Source organism: Falco peregrinus, chromosome 3, assembly GCF_023634155.1.
Source record: "Falco peregrinus isolate bFalPer1 chromosome 3, bFalPer1.pri, whole genome shotgun sequence".
Classification (NCBI taxonomy): Eukaryota; Metazoa; Chordata; class Aves; order Falconiformes; family Falconidae; genus Falco; species Falco peregrinus.
Window position 1 is genome coordinate 120,499,786 of NC_073723.1, and position 23,912 is coordinate 120,523,697.

At 43.1% G+C, this 23,912-nt stretch overlaps 1 protein-coding gene across 1 annotated transcript; it reads left to right on the plus strand.

The window, feature by feature from the left end:
- The first annotated feature begins 2,850 nt into the window (after nucleotides 1-2,850).
- On the plus strand, nucleotides 2,851-23,157 carry ZMPSTE24 (zinc metallopeptidase STE24). Its single transcript, XM_055801080.1, has 10 exons — nucleotides 2,851-3,011; nucleotides 4,538-4,684; nucleotides 7,514-7,600; nucleotides 8,249-8,365; nucleotides 12,077-12,229; nucleotides 15,051-15,192; nucleotides 17,628-17,788; nucleotides 19,229-19,333; nucleotides 21,321-21,464; nucleotides 21,776-23,157. Exons 1-10 carry the CDS (start codon nucleotides 2,895-2,897, stop codon nucleotides 21,998-22,000), a joined length of 1,398 nt encoding a protein of 465 aa, XP_055657055.1. The 5' UTR covers nucleotides 2,851-2,894; the 3' UTR covers nucleotides 22,001-23,157.
- Nucleotides 23,158-23,912: the final 755 nt, after the last annotated feature.

The following is a 23,912-nucleotide window of genomic DNA, read 5'->3' on the forward strand; positions in this document are numbered from 1 at the left end:
CAGACCTGTGAGAACAGGCTCCCCAGGGTCCCCAAGAATCATTTAGGTTGGAGGAAACTTCTTGGTATCATCTCCCTTGCCCCTACCTGCTACTCAAGCAGGATCAGCCTGAGTGGGTTGCCCAGGACCACGTCCAGATGGCTTTTGAGTGTCTCTGAAGATTGACTGTCTCCACAAACTCTCTGGACAACCTGTCCCAGTGTTTGACCACTCTCACAGTAAAAAAAAAACAAACATTTTCTTGTGTTTAGGTAAGAATGTCATGGGTTTTTTGATTTGTGCCCATTGCCTCTTGTCCTGCCAGCAGGCACTGCTGAGGGGAGTCCGGCTCCCTCATCTTCACTCTCTCACATTAGATATTTACACACATCAGCAGGAGCCCCCTGAGCCTTCTCCAGACTGAACAGCATCAGCCCTCTCTGCCCTTCCTCATATTAAAGATGTCCCTTCATCATCTTCATGGCCCTTCACTGGACTCTGTCCCATAGCTCCATGTCTCCCTTGTACTGGGGAGCCCAGCACAAGAGGGCCATTCCAGGTGTGGCCCCCCCAGTGATGAGCAGAAGGGAAGGATCACCTCCTTCGACCTGCTGGCAAGAGACATCCCCATAGATGCAACTCCCTCTCACTGTGTCTCAGCTTGGGATCCCTCCCGCATACCTGTACTGACAACTGCAGAGATCAACGGGCTGACATCAAGTTTTACTGCACTTTCTAGAGCATCCTTGGTCCGTCGCTCCCCACCTTCTGGGTCAAGTTTGAGGCCAATAATGTGCGGCTCCTGCTGTGCAAGAGTGGGAGCTGTCACAGTCTTCCTGCCCAACCAGGGACGCCTCACTGACCTAGCCTGTAGGCAAGGGGAACCCTCCTGACCAGACCTAGGTGGTCCCAGGTTGGAGCATCTTGGGCAGCAGATTCGCAACTTGCTCCACTTAGTGCTAGTATGTTCTTTGCCTTGCAGCAGAGACATTTGATAGGCACAGATGACAGCTACCCCATGGGAAAACTGCAGGAGTTTGGCTCTGACCTCTATTATATGAGGCTCCTATGGACACTACACACTGCTAGAAAGTGCTTGGGCACATTCAGAAGTATACTGACCTAGCTGATCAGATTTACTTGATAATTATATTGTTTGCCCTTGCCCAACCAATTCTACTGCACTGCTATCAAGCCACTCCTCTGCCTCTTCTGGAAGGAGACAGTAGGGTTGTTGCTCCACAAGCTGGGCCTGCTGGTGTACACTGTCAATATTCTCTCTGATTCAGAATGCAGGAGACCCAGTGCATGTGGAGGCCCACAAAATAAAAATCTTCTCAGTGTCCTCCTCCACACTGGTCAAACTGTGCCCTTATGGTTGGAGTCGGATGGAAACAAACTTTTTCATGCCTGTACTGCGCATCACTGAGTGGGCCTTAGCCTATTGCTGTCTCAGGGTACCTGTGTGTGATCCCTTTTCCTAAGTCAAACTGGAGGCTGGGGTCCCAGAATGGCTGCACAGATGGGACAGAACTCCTAAAGGGTCCTTGCCTTAGGAGGGATCGCTGGTCTTGTTCATAACTGTGCCTCTCAACACCCTTTTCCCCAGCCTTGCACCTCTGGTCAGCCTCCAGAAGTATTTCAATTTGTTGTGATCACGGCTACAGTTGGGTTTCTGAGGGCCCCCCCGAGTCTCGCTCTGGAGAGCAGGTAAAGTGAGGCCTTGCTCTGCACCACCCCTCAGTGTCAATGAAAATTTACAACTGGCCTGTGCCACCTGAGGAGAGATCAGGATGCAAAGTGTATAATTACAAGGGTAAATATTTATCCATGCTTATGAGGTGACCCAGCCAAATTGGGGCACAGGGTTCTTATACCTTTCAGATGTTCAGGTGCAACATGATTTGACTAATCATCATCATCCACAGTACCAGTTACTAATCATGGTAAAACTTTGCAAAGCTACATTTCAGCATCGTTCTTGCCACTTGTCTGTTGATCCAGATGAACCTGGAGTCAGTCTTGCTGGAGTTACTTATCTCCTGATGGTACCAAGATACTACAGCGACGATGCTGGGAAGGTTTCAGGGGTTGTCCAGGGGTATCCTTTATCCTTCATGGACACTGCTAAGCCTCCAAGAAGCAAAGTCTTGCCAGGGCTAGGCTGTCCTTTAGTTTGTTTTACCTAAGCACGAAAATACCAGAGTTTCCAGTGAAATTCCACTACCTAATGAGTGCATTCCAGTGCACTACTGTATACATTAACAAAGTTAATACACTGTCATACTATAAAGACTAATGGATATAGGCTAGGGAAGGAAATTTCCGTAACATCGGTCCCTACATCCTTGCACCTGAGCATCAGGAGAGGCCTCAGCGCAGCGTGGGGCGTCCAGGCCAACACGCCGGCAGGCGCCCGCCCTCCTGCCTGCCGCCGGCACCTCACCTCACCTCACCGGGGGCTCCTCGCCTCACCGGTGCGCCCCTCCGCCTCGCCTCAGCGGGTTCCGCTGGGGCTGCCCCGCTGTCTCCCCGCCAGGCCTCCCCTCACCCGACACCTTCCCAGGCCCAGGCCTGGCCCAGGCCCGCGGGCTCCTAACTGGGCCGTCACCCGCCGCGGTCGCCTTACCCCGTCCCGCCGCTCCCCGGGCAGAGGAGCCCACCCTGCGCGGAGGCCGCCCCGGCCTGCCGCCTCCGCGCCCGCGGCAAGGGAGCCCCGCGCCACCAGGGGCCGGCTGACGCGGCGCCCCGGCACCGTCCCTCGGCGGCCTCGTCGCTGCCGCCCCCGTCCCGGCCGCCCCCGGCGCCCTCCTGCCCTCAGGGCCCGGCCCGGCCGCGCCCCCCGCGGCTCCTCCGGGCGCCAGGCGGCGCCGCAGCGCGGGCGGCGGAAGGAAGCGCGGGAGCGGCGCGGGGCCATGGCGCTGCCCGGCGAGCTGTGGGCCGAGCTGCCGGCCGAGAAGCGCATCTTCTGCTCCGTGCTGCTCTTCTCCTGGGCCGTGTACCTGTGGGAGGCCTTCCTGGCGCACCGGCAGGTCGGCGGGGGCTTCGGCGGGGACAGGCGCCACCGGGCCCGGGGCTGTGCCAGGCCCGGCCGGCCTCACGTGGAGGGCGGCGGGCCGGGGCCGGGCGCTGCGGGGACCGGCTTAGTCAGTCGCCTGCCCGGGGAGGGCTGGGCCCCGGGGCGGCGGGGCTGCGGCGCGGGGCCACACCGCTCGGCCTGCCGGTGGCAGCGGCCGGCCGCCGCGGGGCTGCGAGCGCGGTGCCGGGGGGAGGGGCGCCCGGTGCCCCGCGGGGTCCCGTCCCGCTCGGTGCCCGCGCTGCTGCGGGGCCGGGGCGCGGTGTGCCGCCGCTCTCAGCGGGGGGCCGGGGGCGCGCGGCCCTGAGTCGGTGGGGGCACGGCGGGACCGGAGGGTGCGCGTGCGGTGGGGTGAGGAGCAGCCCAGCACCCCCCGGCAGCGCCACGCTCCTCCCCCAGCACAGGTGAGAGAGCAGGAGGAGCAGACGTGGGAACACCGGTGGGTCGAAGTGAAGAAAGAGGGGAAAAAACCCCACAAGCGTGGCCAAGGCAGTTGCTCACCACCTGCCACAAGCAGGCCCATGCCTGGGCAGTCTCCAAGTAACAGCTACCTCGGAAGTCAGGCCCCCTCCCCTCCCCTTTCTTCTTATTCTGCTTCAGTTTTTATTGCCGAGTATAACATCACACGGCACGGAGTATCCCTTTGGCCAGCTGTCCTGGCTGTGTCACCTTCCAGCCTCTTGTCCACCCCCACCCTGCTAACTGGGGACCAAGGACGTACCGCTGTGTAGCCACAGCCAGATCTGCGCTGTGCTGCCAGCACCGCTTTGGCCACGGATGCATCGGACTGCGGTGAAAACATCAGCTCCATCCCAGCACAGCCGGGGAAAGGCTGCCGGGAGGGCAGGAGGGAATGCTGCAGAGCCTGTGAGCCCGTAGGTCAGCTAAGCTCCTGCCAAACTGCCGCCTGGTACTCTGGCCAGAGGAAGAGTGTATTTTGAAGTGACAAAGGGTAGGATCGTTTCCTTCGTGAAGGAATGCATATACTGAACCAAGATAAGGCAGTGGATGGAGTAAGGACTGTTAGCCTTCCAAAATTTTGAAGAGTTCTCTACCAAAAATGAAACAGCACCTCATTTATGCAACTGCATCACAGATGTGTTTTCTGGTGAAGTTGCACGGTGTGCATGGGAGGATCTGGTGTTTAGTTTCAAAATCTCCTTAGTCATTATTGTGGTGCAGTAAGTCATATCCTTGGAAAAATGAGTTTGTGTGATCTTCATATAATAATTATATTGGAAATAATAAGTAGGCAATTCAGTTTCTGGTTATAACGTAGCAACTATGCTTCCGTTTTATATTTGGAACTTGATAGAGAATAGGAATTTAGGAATATTTGTTATTCTGTGCTTTTATTGGTGTTTGTTGTGGTTTTTTTAAACTGTCATGGCCTGTGGGATCGTGTTTGTGGTGTTGTTAAATCTTAATTATCTCCTTAAAAATATGGGATGTAGACTTTAAGTTTCTTTTTCAATTTTTCAGAGACGGGTGTATAGAACAACAACACATGTACCACGGGAATTAGGACAGATCATGGATTCAGAAACATTTGAAAAATCTCGTCTGTATCAGCTGGACAAAAGTACCTTCAGCTTTTGGTCAGGCCTGTATTCAGAGGTTGAGGGCACTGTAAGTACCTGAGCCTCTCTAACATTCATATGATACTTTTAATGTGCTTAAACTGTGAAATACTTTGTTCCTTAGTGATCCTGTGCAGCTGCACTGTTGGCATTCTGGCATCTTACATCAAACACTGAAATTTGGAAGGTCTAGGATTCTGTGTTTCTTGTTTGTGGCTGTATTTGCCATATAAAATAGAGAAATTATGTGCTGTCTGAATAATTCCTTCATGCAGAGCTGAGTCATACTGCACGACTACAACACAGATTATATTGCTATGTTTTAGTGGCACAGCTGACCTATTATGGTTTCCACTGCCAAATAATTAAGCAACATTATTAAGAATTAGTAACAAGAATTATTTTAAATTGTGACAAATACAGACTTTTTTCTGTGTTTGGAGGAATGCAATTACTTTCATTTTTAGATAAAATTAAAGTAGAAGGTAGAAAGAAAAGCCTGTGAGAACAGAAGGAGTACCAATGGGTACTACTTAAGTGTAAGAACAATTACATGGGACAATTAATGTTTGCATATATGAAAAAACAGAGCCATTGAGTTAGAACAAAGTATTTACACGTGTGATACACAAACAGTCTTAAGAGAAACTTTTCTGACCTGCTGCTGAAAAGCGTTGCTCATTGGTAGCACAGGGTCAAAAAGAAATCCTGAAATGCCTGGCATTCCAAAATATAATTAGAGTATGATCTACTACATGATGAACTTAAGGAAGAAAAGAGGTCAATTATAAAAGATAATGAAAGTAGTATTTTAAAATATTGTAAGTCATGTAACTGTATAACTTCAATGCAAAACCAGTCCTTAAGAATTATGCCCCCTCGTAACTTTCGCATTTCCTGGTCTCTTTTGTGCAGCCTAACCTGTGCCTTGTTTCATTTTGTATGAGATTGCAAAAATATTGTTATACATGTTATATTCTTCTTGTTGGGCATTTTGGTATGCCGAGTAGAACTCAAGACAATCTTTGTGTGAATTTGAAAAGCTTCTATGTTTTTGACCAACTATAGCGGTAGTATTTCATTTGAAAAATGAAGCTATCCTCCCACAGTGGATTAGCGGACAGGGTGAGGTGGTACCGCCTAGCCAGTGCAGCTAGCCAAAAGGTTCTGAAGCTCTATCTTGATTTCAAAAGCTTTAAACAAAACAGCTTCCCTTGGTGTTTTTAAGGAAAATACAGACGATTGCAATGAGCCTCTTTTGCCACTGGATTTAGTGCCCTGCTGAACAAAGAGCCGTATCAGCAGTCTGTGCTTATCTTCACCCAGGTCTAGTGTTGTTGTGGTCCCTCACAACATTCTAGCTCCTACATTGGAGAGGGATGGGATTGACAGATGGACTGTTAGATGGATAAAGAGCTGGCTGGATGGCTGCATCCAAAGAGTTACAGCCAATAGCTCAGTGTCCAAGTGGAAACCAGTGGTGTCCCTCAAGGGTTTGTACTTGCATGAACGCTTTAATTTCTTCATCGACAACACAAGATAGTTTGCAGGTGACACCAAGCTCAGTGCAGCTGATACACAAAAGGGAAGGAATGCCATCCAAGGCAACTTTGAGAGGCCTAAGGAGTGGGCTGTGCAAACCCTGTGACGTTCAACAAGGCCAAGTGCAAGATCTGACACCTGGGTCAGGGCAGTCCCTAGTACAAGTACAGACTGGGGGATGAATATATTGAGAGTAGCCCTGGAGAGAAGGACTTAAGGGTACTGGTGGATGAAAAATTGGGTGTGAGCCAGCAACTTGCACTTGTAGCTCAGAAAGCCAGCTGTATCCTGTGGTGCATCACAAGAAGCATGGACAGAAGGTTGAAGGAGGTGATTCTCCCCCTCCACTCTGCTATGGTGAGACCCCACCTGGAGTACTGCATCCAGCAGTGTCTGCAGCTCAAGAAAGACACGGACCTATCAGAGCAGGTCCAGAGGAGGGTCACAGAAATGGTCAGAGGGCTGGAACAGCTCTCCAGTGAAGAAAGACTGAGAGGGTTGGGGTTGTTCAGCCTGGAGAAGAGAAGGCTCTGGGGAGACATTATAGCGGCCCTTCTGGGGAGACATTATAGCCTCCTTTCTGTGATGCTGAGCGTCTTTCTGTTTCTCAGCATCTGTCCTGGGATTATCAGATTCCAGCAGAGCTAAAGTGAGATGACCAGTGCTGTCTGGGTTTGCCACTTCCTTAGCACGTAAACTGCTTCATTTGTTGTCTTTGGGAACCGCTTGAACTTCAAAGAGGCTGTCATGGCCAAAGCTGATGAAATTGGGTGACAGTTTTGCAACATTTTGCCTTTAGTAGGTAGAAGTATGATTCATTACCCTAGCAAGTTAATGGAAGAGGAGATCATAGAATCATATTGTAGAATGGTTTGGGTTGGAAGGGACCTTAAATATCATTAAGTTGTGAATCAAGTTGCAGAATCTTGCATACCCCTGCTGGAGATGGTGTGTTATACAGCCACAGGGCAAATGAGTGAGGTCTTCTGAAAAACACACCTTGTGTCTGAGCCAATATAGCAGCAAAGTCTACACTAAATAGGCTTGGAGATATGCTGGTATATCTCAGGTGCAAAAAAACCCCAACCAAACAAAGAAAACCCAAACACCAAAAAAACGTTTGATCCCATCTCTACTTCTGTAAAGTAAAAATGAACCATTGCCAAATATTCCAGGCTGTCGTTATGCACCACTAAGATCAGAGGGGGACAAAAAGCGTAATTATGAAACTTATCAAATTTACCCTTGAAAGGGCCTTATCACACTGAAATTTTAGTAGAATAAGGTGGCAGTCTGTTTCATATTGCCTCTGTGGGTTTGTGCTTTTGTTTTCAAGATGATTCTCCTCTGTGGAGGAATTCCTTTTCTTTGGAATCTGTCTGGTCATATCTCTGGTCGTGCTGGGTTTGGACCAGAATATGAGGTAAGCAGTCTTTAAATTTTAGTGAAAACATGTAGTCCATGAACTATACTGTTATAATAATTTATATTTTTTAAGGTTGCATTTACTTAAGGTGGGATTTAGCTACAGGTACCGGGTACTAAAAACAACAGATATTTTCTGGTGGACACAGTGACTGAGTGAGTCTGAGAACTGATAACAGTATGTGACTTTTAAATTAGCTTACTAATTAAAATAGCCTTGTATGTTAAAAACATACAAGTCTCAAAGCTACTGCAGTCAGATGAGGTGGTGGGTTGGGTTTTTGGGAGCTTTTTGTTTGGGTGTTGTCTTTTTATTAAGCCTAGATGTGATCTTCCTGCACAATAAAAGTCAAAGAAATTTGAGGGTACTGCTTATGTTGTCTTTGTGCTGTGGATGAGGCATCTATCCAAATTCTTGTCCCAGATCTGTTTAATCAGTATATATTTTTCTTTCTTTAACATAGTAAGCTATTCCAGTGATAAGTAATCTAATCATCACAAATGTTATTTCTGTGAATTTATCTAGGTTAATTTCCTAACTGGTTACAGTTAAACCACTGACATAAAATCCATTTTTAACACCCAGATATTAATGTTAGTACAGGTCAGAAAAATTCTTTTTTTTTTTTTTTTTTTTTTTTTTTAGATTGTTCAATCATTGGTATTTCTGCTGCTTGCAACACTCTTCAGTGCAGTGACTGGTCTCCCATGGAGTTTGTATAACACATTTGTCATAGAAGAGAAACATGGCTTCAATCAACAGGTATTGCAGATAGCACTTGTACTAATGTAACATCTTCAAAAGGTTTGGTTGGTGAGGCAGACTGGTGTGTCCCTACCTGTGCCAAAGATTATTAGTTTTAGGAACATTTCTACTCGCGCTGCAAAAAGGTAAGAGCAACGACAGTTTGTGACTGTTGCAGAAGTACCTGTGCCGCTCCAGAACGTCTCTGCGTGAGCCCATGCCTCTTAGCACAGAGAAGCGTGTGTTCTAGGAGTAGAACAAAGAACATTTCATACCTCAGTTGTTCTTTTTTGAATGGACTATTCTTTGTCCTTCGTATGCCCTTCCTGAGAAGTCTGGATCACTGCTTGACAGGGGCAGTTCTGATTCATGGACACTGAACAGATGAAACAAAACAGAGAAGTCACTTTCCTCCTCATTTTATTTCATGTATTGATTTCTTCTATCATCCTTAGCTAAATTAGAGAATTCAGCTCTTCATTTGTAGTTCTCTTAGGTACTCAGTGTCAGCCCTGGCTTGCTTAATTTCTTTCACCAACACAGCTTAACCTGTTTCAGTATCAGTTTATCATGAGATCAGATTTCTGTTTTGGGAGAGGAACCTCAATCTGGCACACATCATTGGCCATTTCATGGCAGAGCATGACTTGTTTCCTGCTTTTGGACCCAGCTAGTGTTGTCTACAGTACTTTCAGTTCCAAGTCTACTAGGAAGTTTTGGTGTTTTTTTACAGTAGAATGAAATTTGGATGGGTAGCAGATGTGGGATAAAGGTCTTTGCTCATTTTAATCAGGGTAGAGATGCTCTGATATTTGCCAATTTCGTCTTCCAATTTCTATGGAGGCAGAAAGACAGTTAGACCTAAAGAAGTGGAATCAGTTTGTTTCTAAACTCATTATATTCCTAGTAAATTGATAAATTCAGAGATTCATAGAATGATTTGGGTTACAAGGGGCCTTAAGCCTTAAAGATCATCTAGTTACAACGCCCTGCCACAGGCAGGGACACCTTCCACCAGCTCCGGTTGCTCAAAGCCCCGTCCAGCCTGGCCTTGAGCCCTGCCAGGGATGGGGCACCCACAGCTGCTCTGGGAACCTGTGCCAGTGTCTCACCACCCTCACAGTAAGGAATTTCTTCCTAATACCTAATTTTAATCTATTTTCTTTCTTTTTCTTAGAATTGATAAATTCTTACTTCTTTTATAAAAGTAGTAAGAAAATGAGTGAGGAAAAAAGCTCTAGATGCAGTGATTCAGTTTGCACCCTCTTTCAATCGTCTTTAAAACAGAAGTGTGTAGATCCTGACACATCCTGTATTCCTTTGATACACTTCAGTTATTTAGTGACATACTGTTTTCTTTCTAGGGAAGCCCAACTATGAAAATTCTCACTGAACAGTTTTGCTTTGACATCTGAGTATATTTCTGGAAGCTGCAAAGCTTATTTTGTTTCTCCCCCTGCCCCCAGTATTTGGATACTGTGCCAGCGGTGGCTCCTGCTCCAGTCTTTGGGAAGCAAATCTGAAGATTGTTCTGGTTAGTCATTAGCCTTGAGCTTGTGACCATCTCAGAACTCTTCTTAGACTCCACTTAGCTCTCTAGTCTTACAAAAAAAAATCCCCGTGCTTCTAAAAACATTGGTGTAGCTTCTAAGAATCTTGTTCTCTCGCCAGCAAGTAAATACTTGTTGTTAGAATGATGGCATACATGGCTATTCATATCCTAGGTGACTCTGAGCCATAGTCCTGGAGAACCCCTTCCCTTCCGCAGACTTTAGAGTGAGCATACTGGCAGACTAACATCCTGTTCCTATCAAGGGAGGAAGGAGTGTTCCTGTGTTTCCAGAGCATGAGTCAAGCAATCTTTTCTTCCAGGAAAGTCTTTTACAAGGTTTTTTTCACCACAGTGGTCCGCATGCCAAGAGTTGAAGGCTGAGTCCAGCCCCAGTCCAGTCTGAGGTACCAAATGTCTTACAAACATGTCAAACCTCCCTCTTTCATTTCAGACTAATGGGCTAGGTCCTTTAGTGAATGAGCCAAATTCACACCTGGTACCAGCCCCAACTTCGGAATTTCTAGCAATGATTCTCAAATGATCTTCAGATAGACGACTTCTTCCATGGGAGTGGCTTGCTGAAAATTAGTATTTCTCTTGAAGTCACATCTGCCTTGGAAAGCAGGAGAGAGGTGGGGCAAAGATGAAAGACACCATGCAGGTTTATAGCTCTACTCCTAGATTGTGGAGCTGGACATAAAGGAAGAGTTAAAATGAAAACTTGAGCTAAATGGATTCCCAGCAGCGGCAGCACACTTCTGTTAAGCTTTCTGTTAAGACTGTTTCTTCAGCTGTTTACTAAGCTAAAAAATAAAAAGGTTGTATAACGCCTTTGGCTGGCTGAGCTGAGGAAGTAAGGAAGGAAGAACACACTGCTGTGTATTTTGTTTTCTCTCTACTGGCTTGCACCAGTTTGAGAGTCTTGATCAAACAAACCATTTTTTTTTGTCCAGGTCCTCCCTACGATTTTCAGGAAAGGAGCACTGCTTATTGTGAATGAGAGCCACAAGTCTTGTTTTTCTAGTTACAGAACTGTTTTGCTGGAATAGGTAGCCCATACCGCCTGGCAATATTAAAGGCAGTCAAGGAACAGTGCCTTCAGGAGCGCTCCATTTGTTTGGGCATGTCTCTATACAGTTGTGTTACTGTTGATACGAATGGTTGCGTAGCAAGAGTATATCCCCAGTGCGCTCACTGTGACCAGGGCGAGTATGTCTACATAAAGAATAGTCAAAAATTGTGGATTTATGTCTGATTTGTCTTTCTGATAGTCATGGAAGTCTGAGGCCTCTATCCAAATTTTTGACCCAAATCCTTAGTTTTAATTTAAATCTGTTTTACCAGTATTTTTTTCTTTCCAGACAAGTTCGATATCTTTAACTTAGTATGGGCTTTTTGATACGACCTTGTTGGGATGGATCTGTACATAATAACTCCCTCACTCCTGTGGCTTGCAGATAGCTGTAAGTACTGAGGTAACAGTTCCTGAGAGAGCTGGCTGGGTGTCTGACCATGTTGCAGAGTCACTAGATTCATTCAGGTAGAAGTCTTTGAAATTTCTATTGCTTCTATTAAAGTTACACAGATTTTAAAACCTGAGACAGCTACATGAGTAGTAACTGCCTGCCAGTGGAAGCTTGGAGTAAAATGCTGGATATGTATCTAAAAATCTTGAATAGGACTTCTATATATGCCAAATTAAGACAATCAGCTTTAGTGATAACTGAAAGTTAAGATAGAGTCAACTGTTCAAGGACAAAATATTTTAGAGCAGCTATGTTTCTTTAAGTTTCCTATTCTCTAAAAATCCCATGATGTCTAGGATATAGATTTGTAAAGGAATGAAGGGACAGATAAGCTTAATTTTTTTTCTGCCTCCTTTAATGAAGTATATATGTGCAACAGAAAATAAGGGTTTGGGTCTCATCTTGCTAAGGAAGAATATATCTGCATGGGCTTCAAGTCCACATGGATGTAAAAAGCCGCAGTTACCAGGAGAGGAGGTGAAAAGCTTCTTCCACCTTTTCTTAACCGATGATTTCCTTATCACATTGGTATTGCTGGTCTGCAGTTTGTCTTTCTTTGTTTCTGTGCATCCACTGAAGGGATCAGTTCATTAACCCCTGTGGCACATCAGTATTTATGTTGAAAATATCATTGATATCCTTTCTTCACAGACGCTGGGATTTTTTTTTAAGGACGCTATCAAGAAGTTTATCGTGACTCAGTGTATTCTATTGCCAGTGACATCCCTTCTGCTCTACATTATTAAAATAGGGGGAGACTACTTCTTCATCTATGCCTGGCTCTTCACATTAGTTGTTTCCTTGGTGAGTATGAGAATATGTTTGGGTTTCTTCCAAATGCTAGCTTACTTGCATGGCTCAGCATGCTGAAGTTTGAAAACATAACTGAAAGGAAAAGGAGAAAAACCCAAACCTCTGGGAATTTATGTATCTACAGCTTTTAACAGTGTGTCTTGCTCCCAGTGTACTTGTACAGGAATAACTGCTTTAACAGTTGCTTTAACAATATTAATTGTCCACATTAACGTGATACATTTTATCTATTTAATACTGGAGTGTCTTCATCAGTCGAAAAATAAACATTCAAAAAGATTTAGAACCGATACTGGAAATACAGCACTATGTGGTGATAGGTTTTCCTTTTTCTAAAATACAGAAAGGACACAAGGACAACTGCCAGCAGTTTGGCAAGACAAGGCAGAATGTGCTTTGATTCGTAGTGTTTCCACAGGGTTTTTCTTACAGTATCAAACAACCAATTCTCAGTGGCATTGCTTTGTACTGAGATGGATAGCAATTTTTTATTTCTGGTTCTGCTTATATAGCTGCTTTTATACACTGACATTTTTAGGGCTTATATTAAAAGGATCTTTTTGTATACATCATAAGGATTTGATGTTTTTTATTGGTACTATAAGCTCCGAGGTCTGTTTTGTTACTTTTTTTCTATTTCAGCATAGTGTTCTACTGTCATTTTGCTCAATATACTAACCGTTGGTCACCCAAGAAGAAGCTATAGTACTGCTGTATACATTAATTCATTTTTAGATTAAAAGAGCACCTAAATAAGTAAAAGAATTACTACATCGCAGTAATGTAATAAAGCCTGCCATGTTAGCCTAAGAATAAATTTGGATCAATCAATCCCTAATTCTCACGTCAAGTTCAGACTTGCTGGTCGAACTGGAGTGCATCAAGAAGAAAATGTTTAGGAACACCTAAGCAGGAAATCATGATTATTTTTTCTTTCTTAAGCTTCTCTTTCATGAGTTAAGTAAGTGTTGCTTTTTATATTCTTCCTTTTCTTTCTGCCCCCTGCTTCTAGATTCAGATCACTTTTCTAAGTTTCTTGGACTCTCAGTTTGTCAGCTTCCTTTCTAAAGCAGAGGCACTGGCTGGCCACATTTGTACAAAAGAGAGAGTAATGCTACCCGGGAGGCCACTGCAATTAACACAGGAAAAGTCTTATTTCCCACTTACATACCCAATAGCTGCATTGACTTTCTCAGATGTGGCAACATGGAAGGCAATGTAGCTCAGTTGAAATCATGACTGCGAAGTCTTTTCATAATCCTGTTTTTCTGGGATACAGATCTCATTATCTCAATTGTATTTCTTGCTTACTTGTATTTTTTCTTCATTGATGCCTAATGTGTAACTGAAGTAAAACCTGTGTGGGTTAGTGGGTTTCTGTATGGCATATTCTGGCATAGTGCAGTTACCAGCGACATGTTTCTGAGGAACTCGGTGATCATAGTATTGTAGCAGAAGTGCCCCACTTAGGTGGTAAGTCTAGCTTGCAATTGCTACCTTGAGTTCTTCCAAGCTTGTTTTTAATTATTGGCTTAATTACAGTGTTTCCTCTTGCTTTGTTGTGCTGGCTCCTGCTTTCTGTGGTCCAGGTGTCCTTATGCTTTGTCATCTTCCCTTTTTTTGTCTCTGAATGTGTTCTGAAAAATCATGGTGTTAGGTCTCAAAAATGTCAGTTCATGGGTATTGAAATGACTTTTACAGAAAGATCTGTGCAGACTCTGATCAGTACTTCTTAAGGAATTGCTCTTTTTCTTTCAAGCTTTTAATTAGCAGTATACACTTAAATCATAGTTCAGCATTTGAGCTACTTTTATTTTCTAGCGGTGTATTGTATTGATGCCCTCACTTGCTATGACTTTGGAAAAGTCAGTTTCCCTAGTTTTATATTTCACTGGACTTTTTTTCAACAGTGCAGGTATTTTCAAAAGTCAAGCTACTGTTTTCAGTGGAAAAAACCCTGTCAAGGTAGTTTTGTAGTTAATGTTGATATCTGTTTGCCTCTCATGTACCATACCTTTTTAGCTAACCGGGATTTAATTTTTTTCCCAGTCCTTTACTTTAAAATACTTAAATAAAAACCACTTCATGAAGGTCAAGAGTGTGAGGGAAGGGAGTTCAGCATTCCTCCCCATCACAGTGTTATTCCAGTCCTGGCTTTCTCATCTGGGTTGCATCTGCTGCTGGTCTGAAGAGATGCAGGTGCATTATAGTGATTTGGGGGACATGACTGTTACTCACTGGGGACCAGAGCCATCAGGCAGTTCCTTAGCCCTGCATACAGCTGGAAGAGGGGGAAGAAAATACAAAACATGAAATTTCTTGCCTGTTTTAGACCATGGCTTTGCAAGTTAGCAGGAATTCGAAGAAGCAGGACTATCTCCTGGTTCAGTGGGCTCCACTGCTCATTATGAAACACTTCAGAGCTTTCCATTATCGGTGAAGTGGGTGAGAGTGACAGCCTGTCACTGATAAGACCACTGCTCCCAGCTGTCATAGTGGCTTTGCCTTCTGCAGTTTCATGAACTGTCAGAGCAAAAGCACTGTTTACGTGAATTTTGCTGAGGAGTGTAGATTGTAGATCAACCTGCCCCCGCCCCCATCTTGCTGTTGAATTGCTGACTGTCAACAGACTCAGTAGTTGTCTTCATTGATGGGGTGACCTATAGAGAGCCTTGCCATAGATCACACTTCCTACAGGACGGTTTTGTCAAGTGCTTTTTCTGAGGTTGTGCCTTCTATTTGTACTTAATTGTGCTCCACCTTTTGTAGGAAACACACATTTGTATGCCTTAATATCTGTATCTGTTCGCAGGTGCTTGTTACAATCTATGCAGACTACATTGCACCTTTGTTTGATAAATTCATTCCGCTTCCTGAGGGAGAGCTCAAGCAACAAATTGAAACAATGGCAAAGAGCATAGACTTCCCACTGACTAAGGTGTATGTTGTTGAAGGTGAGACTTTTTTTTTAAATAAAAACACTTTGTAATTTTGAATTTGTGGATTTTTAGCTTTGATTGTGGATGCTGTAGTAGGGCAGTTGCTTATATTCCTCAGCTATTGTAATACTTGTCAGTGCCTGTACCTTTTTCCCTTTTTTGCCTTAAGGTCAGAGAAACGAAAGCTTATCGTACAGCCTTAACTCAGCATCTCATTGGAAGCCTTGTCTTGGCTCTGTGTAGTGGAAATACATAGTAATGAGAAATGGAAGCAGCATTCAAGATTACAAGTTTAGAACTTGAAACCAGAGGGAAAAGTTTCTTTTCATCTTTTCTAGTCTCAGTTTAGCACTGATTGTGTCAACTGTGAAACAGTTGAAAGAGTTATGGAAGTTAAAAACACCTATTCCTTCTTAGAATGTTCACATGGATGGTTTCTTATAGTATGGCTGGATGGACTCTTGGACTACCTTCCACTTGAGGCTGTAATTTTTTCACTTCCTAGTAATGAATTTCTCGTCCTCTTTCCATAGGTCATGGAATATAACATGGAGTATGCCAGCTGCCATGTTACTCTCCACTTCCGTGTTCATGGAGTGTTTTATTGTTTGACATTTCCACTGTTGCTCATTCTGCTCCCTTCTGAACTTGATTTCAGGGACTTTCCCAAATTTTGTTTTGGTTTTGTGCCCCAGCTGTGAGGATCAGCAGTTTTGTTATTGCCTTGGTGAAAGCAGTATAATATGGCATAAAGAGCTGAAATGGTAGAATTTTGCTTTAAGAGAGGGTGATGAAGGCTTTGTCTAGCCTGGAAGCTGTGGCTTTCAAAACTTCATGCTGGCCAAATCCAGCTGGTGCTCTGCCTCACTACAGCCAGGAACTACTGCTATTGATATACTTGGGGCCCAAGAAACTTCTCTTTTTCCTAGAGAAGCTGAAGCTTTTCAAGCTTGAGAGTCAGCACAGAGGCTTGCCAAATAGGTAAGTTTTTCCCATCTGTGTTGCTGGCTGTATCCTGGCTTTTAACCATGGTGAAAGTCCTGTGAGCCAGTTGTTGGTACTCTGGCACCTGCCTAGTGTACTACTCACTGGCTTCTTCAGCATGCCTGCATTTAGTGGCAGTGGTCTGCAGTGGAGGGAGGCTGCCAAACCCCCACTCTCCTTCCTGCCATCCTTAAGAATGTTGAGCCGGCAGCATTCCCTTCGGACATGGGGGACTGGATGTGTGAGCATCTTTTTGCCAGTGTTTTTCTGCACTCTGTCATGGCACTTCCCACTCCGGAACTGATTTCTTAGTAACACATGCAACCAAGTCCTTTAATTTTAGGGTTCATTCTGTAGTAAGCACATGACAAAGGTTCCTTCTCTACCAACACTTAGTGGAAGATGAAGTTTTTTATGATATGCAGATGAAAGGGAACGTCGCTACCCTGTGGCAATGGTGGTTCAGATTTCTTCACTGAGAAGGGACTGGATCCTGAGGCTTCATACTCTGACAAGCCTCTTCCTCAGTTAATCTGTCTTGGTTTGGAGCTGAAGGTTACCATGACCATACCATGGGTTGTCTTGAACAATGGATAGTTTGTGTCCTAAGGAGTTTATGCAGCTTATACATTTATAGTGAGAGTTGAAGGCAAATGCCTTCAATTTTGAAGCATCGTATCTTTTCCTGCAAAAATCAGAGCAATCTGCCTCTTCTCTCATAGAGACCTCTTTCAGTCCTGATGTTGCAACAGCTCCTGTCCGTAGGCAAAAATAGGCCAAGTTTTAACAGCTGCTTTGATCTAGACAGCTTTTTAAGTGAACTGAAACAGTTCATGTTCCATGGAAATGGATGAGTTTCTTGGCCCTGAGTATATTGATAGTAGAAACAGTCTGTGATTTGCCTGATCTAGATAAAAGTAGCTGTAAAAATTTGCCTGTTTCAGATAAAAATAATTTTGAGGGACTGCCTGATATCTGTAGTTCATCTCTTCATCTTCTTCTTATCTGTTTCTAACATCTTCATCCTTATCTGTTTTGAATGATCTTTGCTGGCACATTGAAAGAATTCTGAATGTATTCTGAATGTATTGTCACAGGTCCTTTGCCGGGAGGGCGGCACATGTTCTATGCAGAATGCTCTTTCCACTGTGAACCTGAAATTGCAATAGAAATTGCTTTTTTTCTGGATATTAGATCCTCACATGACTGCTCTTACGTTTTTAGTTATTTTAGTTATTACATATTAGAGATGGAAAAAAATTATTGAAGACAGTAAATGAGATCATCATTACTTAGATATTTTAAAATATGCTTCAACCTGCAAACTCATGTGCTTGAGTTTGTCTGCTGTTCATTTGGGGACTTGGAGAATTCCTTTGGAAGAATCTATTCTATGTAATATTGCATAGTCTTCACTGCATGACATTATTCAGATGATGGTCTTTAATGTGAATTTTCCCCATCAGGTTCTAAGCGTTCTTCTCATAGCAATGCTTATTTCTATGGCTTCTTCAAGAATAAGCGGATAGTACTCTTTGACACCCTCCTGGAAGATTATTCTGCATTGAACAAAGAGCCAGCAGAAGGAGAAGATGGTGAAAACGAAGAGACAAAGTCTAAAACTAAAGTGAGTTCATCTTGGTTTTCCATTGTGTTATTAACTTCTTGGTCAGATATTCTGCTGTGTTTTCTGAATGTATTTTAAAGGTCCTGAGTGAGCTGCTAAAACCCAAACGATTTCAACACCAAATATCGCTGAGCTGCTAATTGGAATTCCTGGGGCTGTGTGAGTGGTGCATATAGCACCAAAGAGACTGTAGAAATCCACCAGAGCTTTAGCAAAACATTGGGTCCCTGCACATAAAAAGTAGGGCCCTCTTGTGATTGTTTGAATAAGGGGCCTGTTCAAGATTTTAGCTCGTGTTCCTGTGCTTGGGTCTGCCACACGAAAGCTTCCCTTCGAAGGAAATGCGCTCTTTTACTACAGACAAGAATTGTGGTGCAAGAGGCACGCACATGCGCGCGCACACACACACACACACAGAGAGTCCACAAGCGCATCCTCCCCCACCCTGGTCAAGAGCAGGATGATGGCTTTTCACTGCCCTTTCCATTGATGTGCAGCTGCACATCAAGAGTCTACTGAAACAGCTTTTGTGGCTTCAGGAGACTGTAGGGATGGTTAAGACTGATGGAATACCTTCTGAAGAGCCTGAAGGAGTAATTCAGAGAAGAAAGAATTGCCTTGTGCAGCCTAGGGTTAGGCCAGCATATAGATTGTTGTTCAGTTCAGCTTCTGTTTCTTGTGACCATGTAGGTGGTGGAATTCTCTTCATCCACGATTTGGTATGGCTTACGGCTGAAGTGGGGTATGAGAGGAGGGGATTTTGAGCTCAGCTGCTCTAGTCATAATGAGAATCATTTGTTCCATTTCAACAGGTTCTTTAGCTGTGTTCTCAGTACACAAGCCCACATGCTTGCTTCTGACTTGCTAATGTACCTTTGAAGGCACAGGTGTCCATCTTTCCTAATTAGATCTTTAAGGTGTGTCATAGTTCATTGCAGAGGACAGGGGTGTTGTTATTGTTTTTAAAGGAACAGTAGTGCCTTGGGGGGAAGGCTACACGTTGAGTGTTGAAGGAATTACGGAGAGGACTTCGCTCTCAATTCTCCATTGAAAGTCTGTGGCTCTAAATGTCTGCTTCCATGGTAATGCCTTTTCTTGAGTAAACAAACAGGATGAGCTCAAGGGATGGTAGGAGACAGCTTGGAAGGCATATCTTCCCACCTTCTTCCGGGTTTGCATAGGCATCTCTGCATACATAGAAATAAGAGACCACCACCTCATGGTAGAAATCTTGTTGAACTTAAAAGTTGGTGGGTTTTTTGTAACTATCTTCCTGAAAAAGGCTAAACAAGAAATTATGTGTGTGTATCTGCTGGTGGAAGGGAATGGCTTGATCTAGGGACACTGAAATGACCTAGGAAAAAACAAACTAATACATAAGAAATTTTTCAGATGTGTTCAGTCATACCTGATACCACTACTGCTTTGTTACTCCCTCAGAGTAAGAAACAAGGATGTAAAAATGAAGAAGTTCTGGCTGTACTTGGTCATGAATTGGGTCACTGGAAACTGGGTCACACAGTCAAAAATATTATCATCAGCCAGGTAAGTTATGATAAACTGATGGTTTTCCTGGAGGATGCTGTAATTACTGCTGTTTCCAAATGCCTGCTTCCAATGTTTTAAGTGTACATTCACATGATATACTTATGTTCTACAACAGAAAGGTTTTTTTTCTTTGCTGTATCTACAGTGAATATGCATTAGCCTTTCTGTCCCCTCCTTGCTTCATCTGGTTGGTAGAAAGCATCTAAGAAAGCCTGTCTGCTGCCGTTTTAATTCATCTCAGCAGCCTTCTGAATTTGGGACACATTTTTCTTGCTCTGTTACACTTCGTCCTTGCCTGTTTGAATCTCAGGGCCTTCCCTGAAGGTCTGTTTCCATCCTTGTGCTAGGGATAGGATTGGATGTATCCTGTCTCCCAGCCTGCATTTTTTTAGGTATTTTTCATTATCTCTGAGAAAGCTATGTGTCTGAGAGTTTCTGTCAGTCTTGTTCCTTGGAGAGCTGAGAAGGAATGTGATTGAAGATTATGAAAACTGACAGAGGAGGACATTCTTACTTATATTGTATTCTCATACCTTTTGCATTGATTATTGGTAAATAATTTAATTGCACCATTCTTAGTGCATGCCCAAATGGGGGGTGAACATTGAAGCAATCTCTAGAGATTGTCTAGCCTCACCTTTGAAGAAAAGGAGCCTGGTGGTCTGTTCGCTCATACTTATGCCTCTGGGCATTGCACAGTACAAGGAAATTCCTCCCCCAAACCTTCTACTTCTAATTCTTTTATTTGCAAGGCACAGCTATGTGCCTTCTATTAAATAATCAGCAGTCTACTGTATGCTTTGGTATAGATCTACCTATCTGTTCCACCTATCACTCACCCTTCTTTTCTCCAAGTTTCCCAGCCTTTTCGGTTATTTGCTGTTTCTCTTAGCTGCCCTCCTATGCACCTTCTGTAACTCCATCATGTCTTTCTTGAGATGTGTGCCCCATACCAGGAATGCTGGTTCTGTTCTTTTTCTAAGGCTACTCACCAGGTTATCAGGCTATAAACATCACTATCAAGTTCCTGTTTAAGAAACTATCATTCTTTCCACACTGGCTTTTTCTTATCCATGTAATTGAACACTTCAGTGTCGTTGTTCTTGCTTTCTACTTTAAGGCAATTGCTTTCTAGCCTCAGTGGATCCAACTGCAGTCTTGATCCCTACTAACTAGCAACTATTATGACACTTGCCACGCTGCTAACTCATGTAACATTTGTCTTTCGATTCACTTTCTAGAAACTATTACTTTGCTGTAATAGGTAGATTTTATCTTCACTTCCAGAATTTTTCACAAATTCTTCTGCAGTGTCTTCTACTTTTTCTGTTGATTGTTTGCTGTCACAGCCATCCCTCTTTTTTTTTTTTTTTTTGTCCCGTCTATTTCAGTAACCAACAATATTCTGGCACCTTCCACATTACTCTAAAAAGACCAAACAGCCACTTGAATGGATTGAAAAGGTACTAGTCACCTTCTCTAGAAAACTTGGTATGGCATGGTCCTACCTCTTGACTCTGAAAAACCAGGCAAGCACAGTGCTTGTTCACAGTGATGCATGGCTTAGATGGAAGCTTAGACTGTTTCCAGGAATAGTAGTATGACACAGCACAGACAAATTTTTTTTAGTTTTAAACTTCTTGAAAGTTCTGCTCAGTTCCAAGGAGATGGATTCTACCCTGTACTCCTTCCTTATTTATCTTCTTCTTGCCTTTTCATCTTCCTTCACAACTTCCATTATGTAGACTTCTTTTCTTTTTTTCTTTTTTTAGCTCACTGACAGAAAATAGTGTTTCTCTACTGCATGCATTTACAGAAAGCAGATAAAGGCCAGCTGTTTGTTTCTCACTGTATGTTAGTTCTAAAGTAATATATTTGGGTATTTTCAGTGGCATTTCTATGCAAATCTGTAATATGTATAGGCCATGTTTTAGACTTAGAAGAAAAATTTGTCTTAATTAAGAATGTTGTTTCCTTCCTCTAGATGAATTCCTTCCTCTGCTTCTTCTTGTTTGCTGTGTTAATTGGTCGAAAAGAACTCTTTGCTGCATTTGGTTTCTATGACACCCAGCCTACCCTGATAGGCTTGATGATTATTTTCCAGTTCATTTTTTCACCTTACAATGAGGTAAATTGTTTTCAAGGCATGGATGCTGAAGTATCACCCTATTTAAATAATGATTTTATTTTGACTGAGGGGAAAGGTTGAAGTTTCTAGGGCTCTATCTGGTGTCTCATTTTCATAAGTAGGCTTAGTGCTCCATGTTGGGTAAGACTCCCAGTTTCAGGTGTGGCCTGGATAAACCTTAGTGAGATAATTCTACAGCCACAGTGATGTGTGGGATGTGGGAAGGTAGAAACAGCAGTATTTACTGATAATATAAGGAACTTGCAGATAGCTGAATTTTAAAATAATTTGCAATATATTTATCTCCACAGGTTCTGTCATTTTGTTTGACTGTATTAAGCCGACGATTTGAATTTCAAGCAGATGCATTTGCCAAGGAACTTGGAAAAGCTAAAGACCTATATTCTGCTTTGATCAAGCTAAACAAAGATAATCTAGGATTCCCTGTTTCTGACTGGATCTTTTCAATGTGGCATTACTCCCATCCGCCCCTTTTAGAAAGACTTCAGGCCTTGAAAGATGCAAAGCAAGAGTGACAGGAATCATTGCTGGTTCAGAGACAATGCTTCCATCTCAGAAGCAAAGTTCAGAGCTGCTTTTTAATTTCTTTTTAAAAGTGGATAATGCCAATTGAGTGCAATGTTAACAGCACGACAGATCTGAGAATCCTGAAACAGGTATTAAATTATAAATAACTTTTTTTTAACAAAAACAAAACTGTGGAACTTAATTTGGAAAAAGTACTGGGTGAAGACCTTCCCCCCCCCCCCCCCCCACTGGCTTTTATCTCCATATCATAGTATAGACTTGTAAAAGGAAGAAAACAAAAGTATAGACTTCAAAGCACCTATCTCTTCAGTTTGTGTATGCCTTGAACATTGCTTTTGATCCTTTTCCCCTGCTCAGCGTTCTGTGAACCTTCCCAGTCTCAACCCTCTTCACAATGAAGAGAGTCTGAGTGACTTGGTTTCTTGTATTATAATACTTGTACTCACCAGTCACTATTTTGTGTTTTAAAAAGCTGAATGGAAGTACAGGCCTTTCTCCTGGACTCATGTCTGTCGTAATTGAAAATGCTACTTAATAAAACCTCCTTTCTCTGAAGTGTGGGAAGAACGATGAATTACAGCTGAGGAAATATACCAAGGCTTCCTGGAAAATGAGCACTAGTTGGTATTCAGCAGTGTTACAGTGGGATTAGGCTCCTCCTCTTCTCCACTGCTTGGGGTATGGAAGGATATATGGAGAATCAGAACAAGACCTACATGTTCAAGAAAGTTGCTAATTCTCTATTCTTCTCCCTTTTGCCTGAGCAAAATTGTTATCATCTTTTCCACACCTCAGTTCCTCAATTTCTGTTGTCCTTTTCCTAAATTCTTTGTGTATATGGAAGCATCCTGTTGCTCAGACAGTGCATCAGAGCCAAACTTTCATTCCAAGGGGGTTTGTCCTCCAGTCCATGGAGGGTATTCCATTAATAAGAATTCAGCTGAAATAGCAGTGCTGGAATACTTGGAAAATATTCCTTGTCGTTGTTATCATGTAAATAGCCCAAGACACAGTTTGTTCATAGAGGTTAGTGAAGGACAAAGTGAATGGTTGTGGAAATGGCTTCTGCATTGTTTAGCTCATATTTTTCTGATGAAAGGTGGCATTAAATTTACTTTCCTTGAAATAAAGGTAAAAGTTAAAAGGATGTTTGTATGTGCCATACAAATGTTTTGGACCAGACTGATTGCACATACTTCATACAAAAATCAGATTTTATATCAGTAAATGAAAAAGTTCGACTCGGCTCTGTACAAAGAGAGAAGTCAAAACAAATTCTGATTGTTTGAGATGTCAGAGTATTCTCAGACTTTACTGTTAGCTTAAATTTGCTCTTCTGATCACAGGGAAAAATGCCTTATGATGGGTATGATGATTCTCAGCTGTGACATGATACAAGATGTTGCTGGAAGCCCTTTATATGCCTTAATTCTAGTTATGTTTATACCCTAGTGAATATGAAGCTAAACTATAGATATGGACTTCGGAGACAGTTTGACAAATATATATACAAATACAAATAGAGGAGCCGATATTTGTCATGTTAATTGCATTTAATAAATGGCCCTTAAAAATAAAAGGATTAACTTGAATCTGTCAATTCAGAAGAGTAAAAAACCATGTCAGGATTTGAGTTTGAGATGCTGGTTGGTGTAAGCCTATGGAAAACATGTTAAATGGGCTTTCCTTTGTCTCACCCGTGAGGTAAAACTTAAACTCAACAGTTAATTTTGTGGCTATTTCAGAAATTTGGCTAAACACAAACAAAAGGAGACTAAAGTGGGATAATGAAGGAAATGCCAGTTCCCATGGAAGTATGAAATACTTGCAATACTTAGGCTTACAGGTGAGGATCATGCTGTTATGGCAATTGTCTGTTGCTTCCTTTTCTTCCTTGTC